Consider the following 20,265-nt stretch of genomic DNA (forward strand, 5'->3'; position numbering starts at 1 on the left):
ATGAGGCGAGTGCAGTTTGCTCCCATTTTTTCAGATGACTAAAGCGAGGTTCAGAGAGGTTAAGTCACCCAGCAAACAATCGTAGGACTGGGATTCAAAGTCAGATCGGCATAATGACAGTTTGCTCTATATGAACTCATGACACACTCTCAGAGTTGGACGGGGTGACACCGAATACAATTCCTGCTGCTTTCCCCACCCATAGCATTTGCCAGTCTCTGCTCGAACCTCCGTGGGAGGAGATGGAGCTCAGGCCGGACAGCTCTTCCTTTCAGCCAGTGCTAAAGGCTGTGAAATTTCTTGTATTGAGCTGAGACCTCTCCATGTCACCTCTGTGGCCACACAGAACCATCTGTTATGACAGCCCTTCAAGCCTCTGAAGGCAGCTCTCACTGCTTCTCATGGCTTTTTATTTGCAGGTTTGACAAGCGCAGTCCTTTCGGCTGTCTCTGCTCCTTACAAAGTATTGCAGGTTTCAGTGTGGAGTCTGGATGGAGAAGAGTGCACTTAGAGCAAAGTATACCTTTGAAAGTGTATCTGATTTCTAGAAATAGCAAATGGCCATTGGGAATCAAGAGTGTCTGAGGTGGAGGACTGCGCTGAGAAAAAACTTGTTTTAAAAGATTAAATTGGGCCATTTAAAAATCTTGCCCAAACTGGTACCGAAAGTAGTTATTCCTTGAAGAAATTTACAAGACCATAATTTAAACAATAGCAACATTACTAGGTGAGGTGTGGAGACTCCCAAGGCAAGCAGAGGCTCAATTCTCTGGAAGTAGGCACATCCCAGGAAAACGCAGACAGACAAAAATTTCAACAGTGCCACTCACAAACATCGACAGAATTGTAATAATTTATGACCTGATTGGAGAGGGACCACCAGTGTGCACTGCAATTGTGTTGTGACTGAAATGTGGCTTGAGATTTAAAATGGTGAAGTCAAGTGGAGCCCCGCACCCCCCTGAGGTGTTCCCACCTGGAGCTGGTGGCCTCAGGAGACCGGGCTGGGGCTAGTGTTGGCAGTGGCCCTCGGCCTTGCCCTGCTTGGAGCATTCCACTCAGTGCAGCCAGGTCCTGGACTTGCCACAACGCCTGGTTGCCTTTCCAGTAACATCCATGGCTTCAAAGAACTGCCAAGGAGCAGACTGGGCAATTTCCTCCGTGAGCTCACTGAGCTGCGTGCGTGCTGGAGTCTTGCACAGGGGACTATTGGAAACCATAACTGGCAATTCCAGATTCCAGAACTAAGTCCTGAGGGCAGGAGAGGGATGGAGCCAAAGGAACTGCTTTGAACTGGACCCGACAAGGCAGAAGTCACACGTAGCAGATTCAAGGAACCCCCTCCTGGCTGGCAGGGCCCTTAGGCCACGGGACAAAACTTGCTTCCTTTCCACTCATTGGAACACTCTTCCCACCAAGCCTGACTTTTGCGATGACACAATCTTCACCCATCTTTCCTCCTTATCCCTAAAGACAAGAGCCGGGTTCTCCTTGGATGAAATGTAATGAAAAATCGGGGATGAGCCACAGGGGGTGGGGACAGTAGAGGAGAGGACCGCGTGGGTGACAAGGAAAGCTCTGCAGAAGAGAGACCAGGTGGCAGTCTGGGCGGCACTGCGGAGAGGCAGCCCCCCACAAACTGAGAAGGGACAGTTGGAAGGCGTCAGCCTGGCACACTTCACAGAAGGTGCGGGAAGCAGGAGTTTGCTGCACATGCAACCAGGGTGTGGACGCAGTAGCCCCCAAGAGGTCCTTGTGACGAGGAGAGAAGCCTGCATTTTCTCGTCTGTACATGGGCATCACAGCCTCACCCGGTAGGACGTCATGAGGAATAAGTGGTGACATTCAGCTCCACTCACGGTCTGGCAGGTGGGAAGGACGCACGATTTGCTGAATGAATGAATGAATGTTGTCATAGTCTGGTCCACACAGTTCACCTCAACTTCACAAGGGAAGACAACTTTCAAAGAACTGTTTTACATTATGAACATTTTAATTCAGTTCCTTTGGCGTTTAAGATTGGACTGAAAAATAAAGAGCTTTACTAAGTTTCACAAACACGTGGAGTGTGAGTTCGGAAGACCATGGCCGAGTGGGGCCCAAGCTCCGAGCTGGGAACGCAAGCCCCAGGACGGGCAGGGCAGTCACAACACGCCCTGCCCAGGGGCCCCTCCAGAACCTTCTTACTCTTTGAAATGGTCTTCACATGACAGAGGTTATTTCCCTCAAATTCAAAATGCTGAGACACCAAACAAATGGTCAAGTAAAAGGATAAATTTGACCCTATTTTTCATGGACCAGGAACCTGCTGGGCAATAGGAGAACTGGTTGGAAGCTGAAGAGAAACTTGTAGCAGTGACATCCCAATAACTTGTCAGGGATGTGGGTTCGACGAGGAATGACGTAATTCTGTAAAGGTCCCCGAGATCTGCAGCAGGACAGGCCTCCGGCTGCAGATCCCCATGTTCAGGGGGAGTCTGCCACCCAGAAGGAATGAGGAAGCGAGGATGGAAACCAACAGTCACCTAAGGAACAGGTGCGCAGGCACGTGCCGGTATGCACGCACGTGCACGGGACTCCTTGTTCTTTGGAGCCCTTCACGCTGCCACATGGAGCCCTTGTTCATGCAGCCCCACCCCTGAGAAGTATTTCCAGAACTTAGGTTACTCCCCTTGGCAGCTCTGCTTCACACACAAATACTCAGTTTATGAAGTGTGACCTGTTTATCAATGACTGAGTTTCATTAACCCCAGCTTCCACACGGCTGGACTGTCACAGCTGCCACCTTTACTGCGGGCAGGGGGGTGATCACAGAATCTGAACCTAAGCCACCCAGCTAGCAGCTCCAGCACCCAGAAAGGAGACGCTGAGGCTTCCTCACAACTGGGCTGGGTTTCCCCTTTGAAATGCTCCCCGAACCTCACAAGCCATGTCTAGCTGGGGAAATAGCTGGCCGCAAGGGTCCTGAAGCAGCAGCAGGAATCAGGAAACCCTGCCCTGAGCCCGGCCGGGAGCCTGGGAGGTTTCCTCCTGCCGCAGCCTTGCTCTGATCCCAGTGAGTGGAGCGGAAAGGCTGCGTGGGGCCATGTGCCCTGCTCCCACCCCCTGCTCCCCAGTCACCTATGGCTCACCCCAGGGCAGGCAACACCGCAGCTGCCCTTTCGGCTTTCCAGGTCATTTCTGGAAACCACCACGTTCCCCTTTTGAGCTCACCGTTGAGTGGAAAATTCATAGTTTAGATAAGAAGCGAGCCTGAAGTCACTTCACCGAACCAGGTGGACAGGCTGAAGTGATGGTTCTGGGCGTGCAGGCTCTGCCCAGCTCCTGGGGCCGCGGTGGGTCCCCCAGCAGGACCCCAACGGGGGGCGGGGGGGGCGGGTGAGCCTGCAGCTCACAGCAGTGATGGGCATTTCTTAAATCTCACGAATCTGGAATGTGTAGAAAAGTTTTGTTACCTTTTTTTGAATAAAGCGATATTTTAGAAGGACTGAAACGGTCACACATAAAGGCTGACGGGTTTTATACTACAGTGTGGGGCAGGGAGTATGCTCACGTCCCCAGCCTGTGGCCTGGCCTTTTCACACAAAGGGGTACTCCCTTCCCGCAAGGCCTTTATTCTTAGAGAAGAGGTGACTCCTGTGGTGGAGGGAAATCGGGTGCCTGAGGGGACCAGGCCAGGTGCCCAGAGGTCCTGTATTTCAAATGCAGTCAGAGTCCTAGTTTTCCCAGGACACAGCAGCACAGCTCTGCCTTCTCATTTCTCAGATAGCTGACAGCAGGACTTGTCCAGCGAGTATATTAGAAAAGGATATGGAACTTGTTCCCCATACTTTAAAGCAGGGGAAAAGCCTTGTTGTGATGAGAAGAAACAAAACCTGTTTGGTGACTTGTCATTTGAATGAAAACATGAGCGCTGCCCACACGCCTCCCCTTCCTCCTGCCACCCAGGAGTGCGGGGGTCACAGGCCACAGGTGGGGGTGGTAAGAAAAACAGAAAACAAGCCAACACAGGGATTTGGCACACACATTTAAGAACCCACGGGAACCATTTAGGGGGGAAAAGTTTATTAATCTTGCCTTGTGAAGGTGATCAAATACACTCAGAGAGAAACAGTACCTCATTCTGCCACCTCCATTAGGAAAACAGCAAGCAGTTACGAGCTTCTTGATAACAGTAAATTGTTTTCATGTTTATCTTAGTTCTCTTTCTTCATTCCTCTTGAATAAACATAAAGAACTGATTTCTTAGATCCCCTGTACAAAAACCACCACCACCAAATCCTCTGAAAGGTCAAATTCCACGTAGCCTGAGCTGTGGGAATGTAATGAAGAGACTACATTTGTGATTCAGTGCTAAGGGTTTCGTCAGGCTTCACTGGCCACCTCACGAAGCTCTTCATAAAGGCTGTTTCAAATGGGGAGCCTGTTGGAGGGGGGGCCCTCCGCCAGGGATGCTGAGGGAAGGCTCCTGCAGTCAAAGCCAGGACAAGGAGCTGGGCCCTGTGCTGTGGGTGTCCCGAGAGGCTGAGGCTTCATCCCGGCGACCGACCTGTGCCTCTCTCAACAAGCCTCACAATGGTACAATGTGAGCTGGGAGGGAAGAGCAAGACCGACATGTCTGCTCACTGGGAGCCAAGTACAGGGAGGCGGGGGAGGAGATATGAACAGACCCCGTGCCCCTGGTAACTGTGGACAGCTACCATCTGCACATGAGACTCCAGCCGGACCATTTGTACACACCTTCCTAAAAGCAAAGGACAATTTCTCCCCTGATTTTAAGAATGAAGATAGAGTTTCATAAAAATGGAGACTGATTTACTAGTATCACTTGAAAAGGAAAAAAAACAACTGGGCACTTAAAATTCACCTTTGCTTCTCATTACAATTTCGCTTTGAAATATGGCCTGTAAAATTCCCTTGAAGGTGAGTGACCCTTTAAGAATGTCTTATCACGTAGTTATGGCAGGAAACTAACGCCCCTCGGCAAACTAGATGTTTCTGTTAACGTGATATGTACACAGACAAGTAATCTGAACCTTGTACAGAATGTATGGCTTTAAGTACTAGGGTTTTGGGCACAAGAAATGACGAGAGTAATACTCTATACTTAAGATAGATCTCAATTTATTTTTCAAAAATGTCATTATAAGAACAGATATACTATATATAGTCAAGTTCACCTTAATCACCATGAAGTCATAGATAAAAAGAAATAAACCTCAGATATAAAGGATATTGAAAATGTCAGCCATATCAAGACCCTCTATTTTTAAACACTGTATATGGCATCTCACTTTGTAAAAAGGTAATACAGCCCTCAGAAATCCATTAACCAAATTCAGTATAAATAGGAGTGAAATAAAAACTACTTTTAAAACTTATAAAGTTAAGCACCTAATTTAAATGGAGACCACCAAGCATCTATGAGATTATTTCAGGAGGACAAAGGTTGCACAAGACACTACCTACTGTAGGACGAACATTACAGTCATTTTATGTAACTTACAAGGCAAATGGATTACTATGAAAAATGTCCTTCACAGCACATTTAAAAGTTTGAATTTAAATAATACTCAACAGGAAAGAAACAGATTCTGTGACAGTGGCTGAGGCATAATAACAAAAGGACGTGACATCGAAGCGTGGCCCTTTCCAGTCTATTTTTAGAGGTTTAAGACGCCAGCCTTAAACAGTTTTGATAATAATGTTTGTGGCTACAACTCAGCGTGTAGTCTGGGAGAAAACCAGTTCTTTTCATGCTGTGTCACCTAGTTCGCTGTTTTTTCCCTTTTAAATTAATCCTGAGAGCTTGCTCCTGGAACCCAGCGGGTCTGCAGGATCTTTTGTTTCCTCCTGTTTACCAGCTACCTCGGAACTTGCAAAACTAAAATTAGGTCATAAATTAAAATTAGGTTAAAATTAGGCAATGCATTAAAATCAGGTTAGAATTAGGTGATAAATTCAATCTTGAAAAGTGCTCTTCACTAAAAAAGGAACTATCTTGCTTACTTGGAATAGCACTTTAACTGGGAACAGGACACACATTTCAGAGGAAAAAAGCACTTGGGTTCACCTGAATATTATGGAGATGTGTCCTTAAAAGACTTCCATATTAGGAAGTAACAATTTCTGTGTCATCTGTCCCAAAGCTGAGACAGCTGTGTCTGTTAAGAGTAGAGGGTTTTCAGAAGTTTACATATATGTAATAACGAATGCACGCACACAATACCTATATATGTATATGTTAGCATGTTTCTAACAATACTATGTACACGTATATATAATACACGCTCATATACATATGTCCCAGTAACAGACCCTGTAGTCTGATGAGACTCGTTTTAAAATTACCACCTTTTCCAAACTCAACCTTTCAATTCTACTGCCATAACTCAAAATTATAGTACATCATACTCTAAAGGTTTCATTTCAATTTTCAAGAAAAAGAACTGGGCAGACCAAATTACATCAAGATACAAAGGCATATCTAGGGCTGACATACCATCTTCTTCAAAAACAAACAAAAAAACCGAAAAAGTATTTTAAGACACTATTAAAATGTAACATGCATTTCTTTTTTATTTTCTGAGAAAAGGAGGGGAAATCCCCTTTTTAAAGAAATGAGCAGAAGAGACCTAACCTGGCTCTCACGTCATGTGCTTGGGATGAAAGGCTGGATTAGAGGCTCAGGGATAACAAACCAGACCCAGTCCCCCTCCTCCTAAATCCACACTATAGATCGCAGTTACATCTCATGGAAACCTATAGGTCTTCAAGGTTATTCTCCGAGTTCTTGGAAAAAGGAAGACAAATATGGGGCTGGGCCCTGTTTTACCGGACACCCCAGCTCAGTGGTGGGCTGGCAGTGGGGCAGCAGCACGCACGGAGCCCGGACTGCTGAGTCCTGGCACCCGTCATCTCTAGTCCTCACCAGGGCACAGCCGTTGGGACTGTCACATTGCTCTTTACGTCCGCACCGCCACTTCGGGCCACACAGACCCGGCCGGCCCCCTCCTCAGCTCCCGCCATTCTGCATCACAAGGTCTCCTTCAGCAGGCCGAGCTTCCGCAGGGCCTCCCGGCGCGCTTCCTCGGTGGAGCCCCGGCCAGCAAACTGAACGGTGATGCCCTGGGGCCTGAAGCCCACAGCCCTGGGCAGCGAGCCCGACCGCCTCCGGGCGTACTGGCTGCAGTCCGCCTGCCAGTGCTCGTACAGGCTCTTGCTGGCGTCCTGCCGCGCAAGTTTGCTGCTGAGAGCAGGGTCCACACGGAAGGTGACAGTCTTCCCCGTGGACACGAAGGCACTGGGCTCACTCTTGAGGACGTCGTGGAGGCTCTGGAAGCCGTTGGCCAGCGGCGGGCACAGCTCCGTCTGCACCCCTCGGGACTGCTGGGCGCCCGCCCGCGCGGACGCGGCTTCCGGGGCGGAGCCGGGCCGGCCCTGGTCGCGCGCCCCCGGCTCCGGGGAGGCGCTTCTCCGCGGCTCCGGGACGTCGCTCCGCGGGGCCCGATCCTCCAGCTCCCCCACGGAGAGGAAAGAGACGCCGTTAATGTTGGCCAGGACCCGGGCTTTGCGCTCCTGCACGTTGACCGCCGCCTTGGAGATGGTCTTGTTGAACTCGCGCCCCGCGCTGTTGGTCACGCTGATGTTGCTCGGGAAGCGGTGCGTCTTGGGCGCGGGCTGGGCCGCGTGTCTGTGCCACAGCGAGTGCTCTCCGCTCCCGGGGGCCACGGCACTCAGGGTCCTCCATTCCCCAGGCCTGCCCTCCTTCGCGGGCGAGGTGGGCGACAGCGCGTCATTCCCTGCCAACTTCTCAGAAATTTTCTGGGCGATAACAAGCGGGGTAGGAACCGAGCGGGGCAGTTTTGGGTGCTCGGCTGGAGGAGGAGAGAGCAGCTCCTTCCTGGCGTGGGCGGGCGCGGCCGTGGCGGGCAGGGAGGGCGGCGGAGGGAGAGCCTCCGGCACCGGAACCGGTACCGGGCCGTCTGCAGGGGGACAAGCCTCCGCATCTTGCGTCGCGCACGCAAGGGCAGGAGTGTCTTCCTTCCCAACAGGTCCGGCCCCTGAGAAGTAGGGAGAAGCCCCATAAGCGTCCCACCTTATGGAAAAACAAAGGCACGGCATTGCCTTCCGTTGAATTGAGGAGGGCCTCAAAGGCACAGAATGCCACTTCCACCATACTTCCTGTCAGCTAACCCCCTCTAGCCCTGTCCCCGGGACTAGTGACAGAGAACCTAGGTAGGACATGGTTCTCATAACCAGGGATGAGAACGGATGAACTGGTCGTGGTGAGAGACTGGCACGTCAGACAAGGCCAGTACCTGGGAAGCAAATGGTAAAAACAAGCTTCTAAGGCTCCATCCTGCTGAGGCATAAACAGGAGGAAATAGTAACTTACCTTATCAGGGGATTTACAAAAGGGAGATGGAGGCTGGAAGGGTGTGGCACAGGCCAACAACTCCATCAGGCCTTTCTAGATGAGGGACAGTCAGTCAGGTCACTTTCCTCTATGAAACAAAACGTTTCCTGACAGCCCCAGCTGGAATTGAATACGCCAGCCTTGGAGCCTCTATATATCCTGAATATACATCGATCGCAGATCACCTAGCACTTGTCTGCACTTATGTTTATACATCTGTCTTCTGCTGCAAAACTGTAGGCTGTTTATTATCTTATGTATCTTTGTATTCACAGACTCTCACACGACACCTGCCACAGAATAGGCACTTAAAACTGTCATGAAAATGCCATGTTAGAAAATTCATGGGCAAGAAATTCATAGTAAGGCTCTTTGAAGAGATGGCTGTAAACTAAGCTCCATTTTGGAATCTATAACCGTAGTACGTGACATGCAGTGTAATACACAGCCTTGCTTACAAATAGGGAAGAAAATATTTCTGGAGCTCATGACAAATGGCAGTATTTTGTAATTATCAGGGCAAAAATAGTTTCTCTTTTGTTTTTTCCTCATCCTTTCCAATCCTTATCTCTTTATATTTATTTCCAATTAGGAAAACAAATTGGAAGACAATTTTCTCCTTATCCGTGTCCTCCAGTTCCATCACAGGGCTTGCTGGGCAGAGCATACCTCTCCTCTCATGCCGCCTGCAGTCAAGCAAAGGTACCAAGCAGATGCCAAGCTGAAGCTTTGTTCTGATCTTTTCCTGAACCAGTTCACTTCGGTTCAAATATTCCCACCTTGGAAAGTCATGCTCTGGAAATAAGGGTATAATCTTGCACAAAAATTGAAATTAAACTTCAAGGGCTAAAATGTAAGTAACTTGTATGTTTTCTTAACAGAATGATTGTTACCTGAAAGCCATTTCCAATTTTCTTTTATCTATTTATCTATCTATCTATGAAATCTATCTCTAGTCTCAATTAGTCTCATTCTAATTCTAGCCCTAGCCCTTTGGGAATTGTCCTTCATGTGTTGTCATCCTAATGTGCTAAGAAAGCATCTCCTGGGTTGGACAAACTACAGAGGAGGCTCCCACCCTGTGCTGACCTGATCAGCCCCACAGGGCAGTGCCAGGAGACTGCAGCGGAAGGCAGTGCCAGTGTCTCATAAAACACCACCAGCCCAGGCCGGGGGCTGGGGACCCGTGCGTCCCTCCTCACCTGCTGCCTCAGGCACCTCCGGAAGGCCCTCAGGCTCTCCGTCCGCAGGTCTGGGCTGCACTAGGTCAATCACGTCCTCTGGCTCCGAGTGACTGGAAGTGCTCCCTTCCACAGAGCGTGGTGAGTGGCAGCGGAGCCCGCTGTCACACAGGACTTGCTCCTCTAGGTCGTCCTCCAGGGAATCAATAGTCTCTTCAAAAAAGAGGATGACATCCTTTTCCTCATGTGTGAGGTACTTCAGGCTCTCATCATCCTATACAGCAGGTTTGGGATTGGGGATGGAAGAGATAAAACAAACAGTAGTTTTGCTGAAGAGAAAGAGCCACGGCCACATCGGGATCAATACAGAGCCCAGGGTAGGGTTCACGCACACTAAGATTTTCCACGTGGGGAGGTCCGCCATTCAGGTCACCTCACTGACAAACGTGTGCCTGTGTGTCCCCCATCCCTTTACCTGCATGAAAATGAAGGCTGTCAAAAGGTGTAGAAGAAAAGGATCTTAGACCGTATTATCAATGCTAGCCTCACGGTTCCCGAGTCGATGACGAGAAAGCAATGCCCTTTCAGGGCCTCCCTGGGAAGGCTGTTTGTGACTTACTGCTCTCAGACACACTTGCTTTTCCCAAAAGAGCATCATGGGAAATCTCTAGTTAAAGATGATTAACCAAAGATCACATGTTTATCTCTTCCTCCAGAAACCTTACTAAAACAATAATGGGATTTTTTTTCTTTTTTTAAGGTACAAATCACAAAGACAAGAATAATAGAAAAAGAGACGACAGCAACGAAAATTGGGAAGTTAGACAGCGGGACAGGTGTAACTGACTCAGAGGACCCAAGACAGGTGAGTTTTAGTCAGCGGTGGGGAAAGCCAATAACCTGTTGAGTACTGGAGGGCTCCCCCGAGTACTGGAGGGCTCCCCCGAGTACTGGAGGGCTCCCCCGAGTACGGGAGGGCTCCCCTGAGTACGGGAGGGCTCCCCCGAGTACTGGAGGGCTCCCCCGAGTACTGGAGGGCTCCCCCGAGTACTGGAGGGCTCCCCCGAGTACTGGAGGGCTCCCCCGAGTACTGGAGGGCTCCCCCGAGTACTGGAGGGCTCCCCCGAGTACTGGAGGGCTCCCCTGAGTACGGGAGGGCTCCCCCGAGTACTGGAGGTCTCCCTTAAGTACTGGAGGGCTCCCTTAAGTACTGGAGGGCTCCCCTGAGTACTGGAGGGCTCCCCTGAGTACGGGAGGGCTCCCCTGAGTACTGGAGGACTCCCTTAAGTACTGGAGGGCTCCCCTGAGTACTGGAGGACTCCCTTAAGTACTGGAGGACTCCCCTGAGTACTGGAGGGCTCCCTTGAGTACGGGAGGGCTCCCCCGAGTACTGGAGGACTCCCCTGAGTACTGGAGGGCTCCCTTGAGTACGGGAGGGCTCCCCCGAGTACTGGAGGGCTCCCCTGAGACCTGAGGGCTGCCTTGAAACCCAGGCACTGGGGATGCTGAGCGATTCTGAAGTGTGGCAAAGATGGTGTTGACAAGAACAGAACAGGTTAAAAGGCTCTTTCAGGAACAATTAGGTCACCCTGGCAGAAAACTACATGTTTTTTTCTTTTTTAAAGAGGGCACAGCTCACAGTGGCCCATGCGGGGATTGAACCGGCAACCTTGGTGTTATTAGCATAATGCTCTAAACAACTGAGCTAACTAGCCGCCCCACAGATGTTTCTTTTCTTAAGGTAAAAAAGAAATTTGAAGTAGGGGACATCAAGCAGAGTTGACGGTGAAGGACCAAATTGAAAATGGGCATAAATGAAGCCAAATTGATACTTTCTGCCCAGAAGATTGGAAGAGTGTTGTTCTCTAGGGATCTGAATGGTCCAAGGATCCAAAGGGGCTGACACCATGGTTCCCCAAAGAAACTACTCAGCAAAATCGCTCTACAGTGCAGATCAGTCAACAAACTCCAGCAGAGAACTTTTAATCAGGTCCCTAACACCCTACTCTTGAATACGAGGTGTGATTAAAAAAAATACAATGAATGTTTAAATTTTAAAGAATGAATTACAGTAAAAGACACATTGCCATTAATACTGCTCAAAATACTCCCCCTCACTTCAAACACACTTATCCCATCGTTCTTGCCACTTTCTGAAGCAGTTCTGGAAGTCTACTTTCGTGATTGTCTTTAGTTGCGCTGTTGTGGCTGCTTCAGATGTCCTGAATTGACTAAAAATGTTTACCTTTCATGGTCATTTTGACTTCGGGAAAGATGCAGAAGTTACACAGTGCCAGATCCAGTGAATAAGGTGAATGAGGCCACATCGTAATGTTTCTATTTGACAGAAGTTGCTGTAGCAGAAGTGATGTGTGACACAGCCTTTCCGTTGTGATCACAAAATACAGTGAATGCTGCTGCCGAGTGTCATCCAATGGAAAGGCAGGGATCTTCAATATGGCAAGCGGCACATCGAACCTTAGTAACAGTGTGTGACAAAGTTTCAAATTGTTTGGTGCAGTCAGTCAGGTATGAGCTATGGTTGAGAGAAGGTGTGTTTTAAAGTGTGCCGTAAATCATCCTCCATCATGACAATGCTATGTGTCACACATTGCTTCTGGTATACGGCAATTTTGTCAAATAAAAACATGATGGCATGTCCTCATCCACCTTAGTCACCGGATCTGTCACTGTGCGACTTCTGGGTCTTCCCCAAAGTCAAAATGATTCAGGACATTGAAGCAGCCACGATAGCACAACTGAAGACACTCACGAAAGAGGATGTCCAGAACTGCTTCAGAAAGTGTCAAGAACGATGGGATAAGTGTGTTTGAAGCAAGGGGGAGTATTTTGAGGGGAATTAATGGCAATGTGTCTTTTACTGTAATAAAAATTTTAAATGTAAACATTCACTCTATTTTTGATCACATCTCGTATGTACAGACGACTCATGATCACCAAGCAGCTGAGAAAAACCTTTAACATGAAAGACACATCAAAACAAAAAGAAAGCAAGTTATAAGAAACAAACTATGCAGAATGATGAAAATTTCAAAGATCATTAGTATCCTTAGAGAGATAAGAGGAGATACTGAATCCGTAAACAAGAATATGATGCTATTAAAAAAACTAGAAGACAAAAAAGAGCTCTTAGAAATTAAAACTAGGACAGCAGAAATGAAAAACTAAATAAAAGCCTCAAAGATAAAGTAGAGACACAAAGTAAAAAGAAATGATTTTAATAGAAAAGATAAGAAAACTAGAGGATAACTGTGGGAGGACCAACATCTGAATAATGAGACTTCCAGAAAAAGAAAGAAAAGATAAAGGGAAAGAAATTATCAAAATGAATAAGTAAAATAATACAAGAAAATGTCCCTAAAATGGAAGGATCGAAAGGGGCCATCAGAATAACCTAATCAACAAGAATAACATAGACTTATGCCAAGGCATGTCATTGTGACATTTCAGGACACTGAAGACCAAGGAATGATCCTGAAAGCTTCTCAGAGTGAAGAAAGAGGCCACAAAACAAAAGATCAAGAATCGGAACACCAACAGTTTTCTCAGCAGCAATATTGGAAGCCAAAGATGGTGTTGTGATCCCTTCAAAATTCTGAATGCATTCAGAACTAGAATTCTATACCTAACCAAATTTAGGTTAGGGTAGAATAAAGGTGTTTTTAAGACATGCTAGGTCTAAACAGCAGACCCCACATCTATCTTTCTCAGGAAGCCACTGCAGGAGAGTGGGGGTTTGTTCCCCAGACAAGGAAGGGATCCAAAAAAAGACACAGGAGCCAGGAAATGGAGAATGAGGGGGAATTCCAGGGTAATGGTGACGTCCCCAGGGTGTCAGCTGTGCAGTGAACAATAAATCTAGTTCACAACAGGCCAGAGGGCTACACAGAACACGAAGCAAGCAAATAAAATCAAAACAATTATTAATAACAGAAAAACTAAAGCTATGAGAGAAAGCATGTATCTGTGAGTCAATTTAACTATGGCAATCACACACATATACACCTACACACACAGATATATTACTATTTATAGCAGCAAGAAAACAAGCAAAACAAGAAACAACCCAAGTATCCAATAATAGGGTATTAGAATTAAACAAATCATGGCACATTCAGGTGGAATATTACACAGCCATTTTAAATGGTGTTTTTAAAAGAATACAATGGTTTTCTTCCCCCCAAAAGCAATTTTCATGTTTCATTGTTTCCTTCAAGTTCTTGTCCATATGCATACATATTTTACGTAGATAACATGTACAAGTTATTATATATTTTCCTTTTTACCTATATAGTTATAGTTGTTTTATACATAGTCTTCCCTCAATAACTACTGACTGTGATAGTTATTATGTTTATTAACTGGCTTTACAACTTCAAGGAATACAATGTTAAGTGAAAGAAATGCAGATAGGAAAATAGAGTTGGTTTGATTTAAATGTATGCATACTTAATATGTACACATGCAAAAAAATTCTGAAAAATATATATATATATAGTCAAATTCAATAGCGGGTGGAAATAAAGGCAAATAACAGGGCCGGCCCGGTGGCTCAGGCGGTTAGAGCTCCATGCTCCTGACTCCGAAGGCTGCCGGTTCGATTCCCACATGGGCCAGTGGGCTCTCAACCACAAGGTTGCCAGTTCAATTCCTCAAGTCCCGCAAGGGATGGTGGGCTCTGCCCCCTGCAACTAAGATTGAACACGGCACCTTGAGCTGAGCTGCCGCTGAGCTCCCGGATGGCTCAGTTGGTTGGAGCGTGTCCTCTCAACCACAAGGTTGCCAGTTCAATTCCTCGAGTCTCGCAAGGGATGGTGGGCTGTGCTCCCTGCAACTAAGATTGAACACAGCACCTTGAGCTGGAGCTGAGCTGCGCCCTCCACAACTAAGATTGAAAGGACAACAATTTGACCATTGTTCCCCAATAAAGTCCTGTTCCCCTTCCCCCAAAAAAAAAAAAAAAAAAAAAAAAAAAAAAAAAAGGCAAATAACAAAGAAAGAGGTATGAAGTAAAAGTCGTTGCCTCTGATGAGTGGGAAATGGGAGAGGGATACATGGGAGAAGGATGCTTTTCATAAACCTTATAAAACTAACTCTATACGGTGCTCATCAACTTCGATAAAAAAACAATATGGTGGAAGCAACGGGGACAAAACTGCTCTGTGTGGTGTAGAGTGAGCTTTTCACAGTGGGATCTATATATGCTCAAATGCCTGCCAGAGCATCTAACTCCCGGGCCCATCACAAAGCCTTGCAGGCTCCACAATTTGAGGGACTTTTCTTTTGTTTAAGGCATAGTATACATTTGTTTTGGGAATGATGAACACAAGAATACATGCGCATTCCACAAACTAGCCTGGACATATTAGCTGAAGGAATGATGACTCAGAAGACCCTATAGCACAGTAGGTCAGCAGATAGCACAGAAGACTGCTCGGGAGGATAAGCAACACATATCCATTGGATATAAACATATATATAATCGCTGGGTCATAAAATGCGTGTGTGCTTTGGGAGATACAGCCAAACTGTTCTGAGTGGCTGTACTGATTTACACTCCCACCAGCACACCCTGCTTTGCAGCCTTATGACACGTGTGTGCCAGTGTTTTGTTCTGATTTCCAGTCCATTCCCAAGAAGACTGTGTTGAGCAGTTTTTCCCCATAATATTTAACTGGCCACTTGGAGATCCCGTTATGAAGTACCTGTTCAAGTCTTTTGCCTATTTTTCTATCAAGTTGGCTTTAGAAACTAATTTGTAGAGTTACATATCCTAGATACAAATCTTTTGTTGGATATATTTATTGCAAATATCTTGTACCCACTGGCTTGCCTTTCTTCTCTGTCAATGGGGGTCTTTTGATGACTAGTCCTAATTTTATTGTACTACAATGTATCAATCTTCTCTTTCATGGTTAGAACTTACGGTGTCCTATTTAAGGAACCATTGCATGGTCATGAAGATATGCACCAGTTTTATTCTAGAAGCATTTTTGTATGTAACCTTCCATATTTAATGCTACAATCCATCTGGAATGAACTTTTGTGTACGGCGTGAGGTCAAGGTTCATTGTTTTCTAAATGGGTACCCAACTGTCCCAGCATCACTCCATGAAAGACCATCATTTCTCCACTACAGGTCTCCTTGGTTGTAAATCAGGTGACAGTACCTGTGTCGGTCTGTTTCTGGATTCCCTTTTCTGTTCATTTGTCTACTTTTCTATTCATACACCCATAAAACACCGTTTCAATTATTATAACTTTATAGTAAGTCTCAGTGTCTGGTAGGTTAACGTCCTCCAGTTTTGCTGATCTTTGAATTTGTGCTAGCTTTTTTGGACCCTTTTAATTTCTATGTAAATTTTATTATCAGCTTGTCAGTTACCATATGAGGTCCGACAATTAAGTTCACGAACTCATACTAGAAAAAATACTACATACCTCATTGCTGAATATCACTATGCTCACCTTCGAGGTACTCCCCTTGGGAAGCTATGCACCGATGCCAGTGCCTAGTCCACCCTTCAAAGCAATTTTGGAACTCTTTTCTGGAATGGCCATCAGAGCTGTAAGTCGTATTACCTGATGTCCTGAATGTCATCAAAATGTCTTCCTTTCAATATTTCCTTTATCTTCCAGTAAAGGAAGAAGTCATTGGGGGCCAGATTAGGTGAGTAGGGAGGGTGTTCCAATACAGTTCTTTGTTTTGTTTACTGGCTAAAAACTCCCTCACAGACAGTGCCGTGTGAGCTGGTGCATTATCACGATGCACAAGACATGAATTGTTGGCCAAAAGTTCAGGTCGTCTAACTTTTTCATGCAGCCTTTTCAGCACTTCCAAATAGTCAACTTGGTGAACTGTTTGTCCAGTTGGTACAAATTCATAATGAATATTCCCTCTGATATCAAAAAAGGTTAGCAACATCATTGCAACAAGTTCACAAACTTAATTGTCACACCTCATACACATAAATACACACACACACTGCCCTCCCTGCTGGGACTTTGGGACCACACAGAAGTTCCTCAGATTGAAGAGAAATGATGTTTTACAATATTTTTTGAATCCACAAATAAGGTATATGCCTTCATTTACTGGGATTAGTGGCTCTCAAAGTATGGTCCTTCAATGACCAGCAGCACCTGGGAACTTGTTAGAAATACCAACCCTTGGGCTGCGTCTCAGATATACTGAATCAGAAACATTAAGGGGCCGGACCTTCACTTGGTGTTTTCACATACCCTCTGGTAATATTGACATACTAAAGTTTGACAGGCACTGTTGGTTCTTTAATTTTCTTAATAATATTTTGTCGTTTCCAGCGTGAGATTTTAGTTTTCATTATTTGTCCTCTTAGGTATTTGATGATTTCTGATGCTATTATGAATGGTATCACTTTAAAATTTTTCTATTTTTTGCTGGTATATAGAAATGTAAAGTATACTGACCTTGTAATAAGTACATTTAACAGATTTGCTGTGTAATTATAACAGTATATCTGTAGATTCTTTTCAATTTTCTACATATACAATGGTGCCTACAAATGACAGAATTTTACTTCTTCCTTTCCATTCCTTATGCATTTATTCACTTTTCATTCTGCCTCACTGTAGTGGCTGGGTTCCCCAGTCAGCTGAATAGAAGTGGCATCTTCATCTTGTTCCCAACACCAGGGAGAAAGCTTTCAATATTTCACTATTAAGTATAATGTTTGCTCTGGTTTATTAAAAAATGATCTTTATCGGATTAAGAAAAAGTCTTCTATTCCTAGTTTGTTTAGTGTTTGTTCTTTAAATAATGAATGGATTTTGAATTTTGTCAAATGCTTTTTCTTCATTTATTGCAGTGGTTCTCAGTTGGGGGTGATTTTCCCTCCATGTGGCATTTGGTAATGTCTGGAGATATTTTTGGTTGTCACACGTGGGCGGGTGTTACTGGCACCTTGTGGACAGAGGCCAGGAGTGGACAGTGCATGCTACAGTGCACAGGACAACACCCCACATAAAGAATAATCTGGCTCAAAATGTCAGTAGTTCCTCACCCGAGGTGACATGATCATATACTTTTTATCCTTTATTCTTTTAATGAACTCAATTACAATGACTGATTTTCAAAAATAAAACCAACCTTGCATTCTAGAATAAATCTACCTTGGTTGTGATGCTTTATCTTTGTTATAAATCACTGAATTTGATTTGCTAATATTTTGTTTAAAACTTCTGGATCTATAAGACAGATTGGTCTGTACTTTTCCTCCCATTGTGATCAGGTTTTGTATACCTTTTCTTTTTAAAAAGTCAACTTTTGAAACAATCTGCTGTAAGAGTTTGGTTCATAGCACATCTTCTTGCTCCACCTTTTCTGAGGTTTGGTGGGAGGAGAGGAAGGAACAGACTGATATTAAGAATACTTTTTTCCAGCTGAAATGGAAGCGTCATATTAACTATATCTGTAATTTTTATCAATTTACGTATTTGGCAGTTTTATAGTCCCTGAGAACTTCAATATGCTCTCTAATAACAGGGTCAGTCAGTATAAGCGGACATTAGAAGAATGGCAAGATTCTATAAGGGAAATGGGCACAAAATATTCCTTATTTATTGAGCACTGCCCCAAGGAAAAGAGGAATAGGTTAACCTTCCCCACGAAAAAAGCACAGTATTGTAATCTTAGCCGTCCTCCACGTCTGTAGAACATATGACTAAGGAATTTATACTTTATTCTGGGATTTCCAAAATCTGGCCCTACCCACCTTTCAAATTTCACCTTGTAATACTCTCCCTTTACACTCTGCTGCAGCAGTGGTAAACTTTTTCTGTAAAGGGCCAGATGGTAAATATTTTGGGCTTTGCAAGCTTTATGATAGCAATGACTCAACTCTGTCAATGTAGTGGGAAAGTCATAGGTAATCTGTTAATGAATGAGCCTAGCTTTGTTACAATAAAACTTCATTTACAAAAACAGGTGGGGAGGCAGATTTGGTCCACAGGCTGTAGTTTGCCAACTCTTGCTCTATAATCAAATCAAATCACTTGCTATTTCCTACACCTGTTCTAGCACTGCCCGTCTCTGCACAGCCACATCTTACCTGTCCTTCGTGGTCCAATTTAAATGTCACCACACCTCCAGCCTACTCCCATAGCATCTACTGAGTCATACATTCAAATATTTGCGCATCTACTAAGCATCGTGCAATGTACATACAACTGTGTAAATAATATTCTTGCTGTCTAGTTGACCATCAAATGAAGGCTACAGATAAGAAAACTGGCCATTCCTTTAGAGTGTGGAAAGGCTGTGACAAGGTGACTCTGGGTATTATGTACACACACAGCATGGGTATTAATGCAAATCTTCAGGGAAGCGGGTCTGAGCTAGAAAAGCTCTGGAGATGAAATGATTCATGTCAATCATCTAAAAGACGTGCGTGAGAGTTAAACAAAAGGGCAAGGGATCGTTAGGTATGTATTTTGGAGAGATCACATTGGCTAGTGTGGAAAATACTGAACACAGGAAACAATTTAGACAAGAGCTAATGGTCACCTAAACTAGACATTGGTAATGGGAACAGAGAGGAGGAGATGGATTTGAGAGATATTTAAAAAGTTAAATCAACTGCTTTATATAAAATTCTATTTCCTACTGTAGTTGTTCATCACCCATGCTTTCACCTCTGCTGGACTTAGCACTTAAAGGAAAATTCATGTCTGATGTACCTGTGAGCTATCCACAGAGTTTAGAGGACTCTTGCCTCCCGCAGGCAGTCACTGTAAAACAATGCCAGCTGCCTCCCCACCGCATCCGTATGTTCTGGCCCTCTGGCAACCAGAGCACGAAACTTTCATAAGAAATCAGTGGCACTATCCATTTTGTGATTTTTCTAGATTTCTTTGCAGATTGGTGGGATCCTGTAGGGTCACAGTACATGACGTGGAGCATTCCTGCGTCATCTTTTTTCTGCATACCTGCTTCTTGCTCGATTTATCCTGTACCCCATCCTCCAGCACACATTGCTTCTAACTCTGCTGCTCTCCCACATTCACCCCAAGACATTTCACGTTTCCTTCTAGCCATGAAGAGTAGTTTAGCTCAGTGAGTCAACAACAACAAAAAACTGTGAAAGTCTAAAATCATTAGGCCTCTTAGCATAACACAGAGCTCTCTCATTAGTAACTACAACCATGATGGATGTTGTTAGGATGACGTGATAATAGCAACAACCATAACCAAAAAAGAAAAAACAATCTGTAACCACAACTATTTGTCTAATAAAACGTCTAGGGAAATAAATTAATGCTCTCTACCCTTCCCTCCTACTTTGACCTTCTCAATTCAGGGTTTCAATAGGGTTACTCACGGGTTTTTCAGATAATCTACTTTGATTAGGTGTAATTTCCCTTTGGTTGTACAGACAGTAGAAGTAAATGGGGAACTGGCCTGTAATAGACCTGCAGCTTAAGACCCATGCCAACTCCCCACATTTAGGGAGGGACAAAAATAAGAATGGGGTATATAAACCCCATGTGTCTTATTCTATGTCATAGTAAGGAGTCCCAACATAAGATTTCGTTTGGAAAATAAGCTTAGAAAGGGAAGTTCCCACACAATTGTTTTATGTTGTGACAAAGTATAGGACTTTCAGG

At 45.2% G+C, this 20,265-nt stretch overlaps 1 protein-coding gene and 1 long non-coding RNA gene across 4 annotated transcripts in view; one reads left to right on the forward strand and one right to left on the reverse strand.

Moving 5' to 3' along the window:
* Nucleotides 1-5,107: 5,107 nt before the first annotated feature.
* The window catches only part of PROSER2 (proline and serine rich 2), a 40,984-nt gene continuing 25,826 nt past the window's right edge, over nt 5,108-20,265 (reverse strand). For both annotated transcript variants that reach the window (XM_074324985.1, XM_019710278.2), the window contains 2 exons: nt 9,622-9,874; nt 5,108-8,063 (listed from right to left, as the gene is read on the reverse strand). In XM_074324985.1, coding sequence (XP_074181086.1) covers nt 7,036-8,063; nt 9,622-9,874 — 1,281 coding nt within the window. In that variant the 3' untranslated portion in view covers nt 5,108-7,035. The remainder of the gene's footprint in view (nt 8,064-9,621; nt 9,875-20,265) is intronic.
* LOC141570037 (uncharacterized) lies at nt 9,095-14,104 on the forward strand. 2 transcript variants are annotated; one of them, XR_012493781.1, is made up of 3 exons: nt 9,095-9,272; nt 10,361-10,465; nt 13,072-14,104. It is a non-coding gene; the product is annotated as an uncharacterized LOC141570037 (long non-coding RNA). The 2 variants fall into 2 exon arrangements; XR_012493780.1 differs by lacking the exon at nt 9,095-9,272 and having other exon boundaries at nt 10,141-10,465.

This window comes from Rhinolophus sinicus, linkage group LG02 (assembly GCF_036562045.2).
Source record: "Rhinolophus sinicus isolate RSC01 linkage group LG02, ASM3656204v1, whole genome shotgun sequence".
Classification (NCBI taxonomy): domain Eukaryota; kingdom Metazoa; phylum Chordata; class Mammalia; order Chiroptera; family Rhinolophidae; genus Rhinolophus; species Rhinolophus sinicus.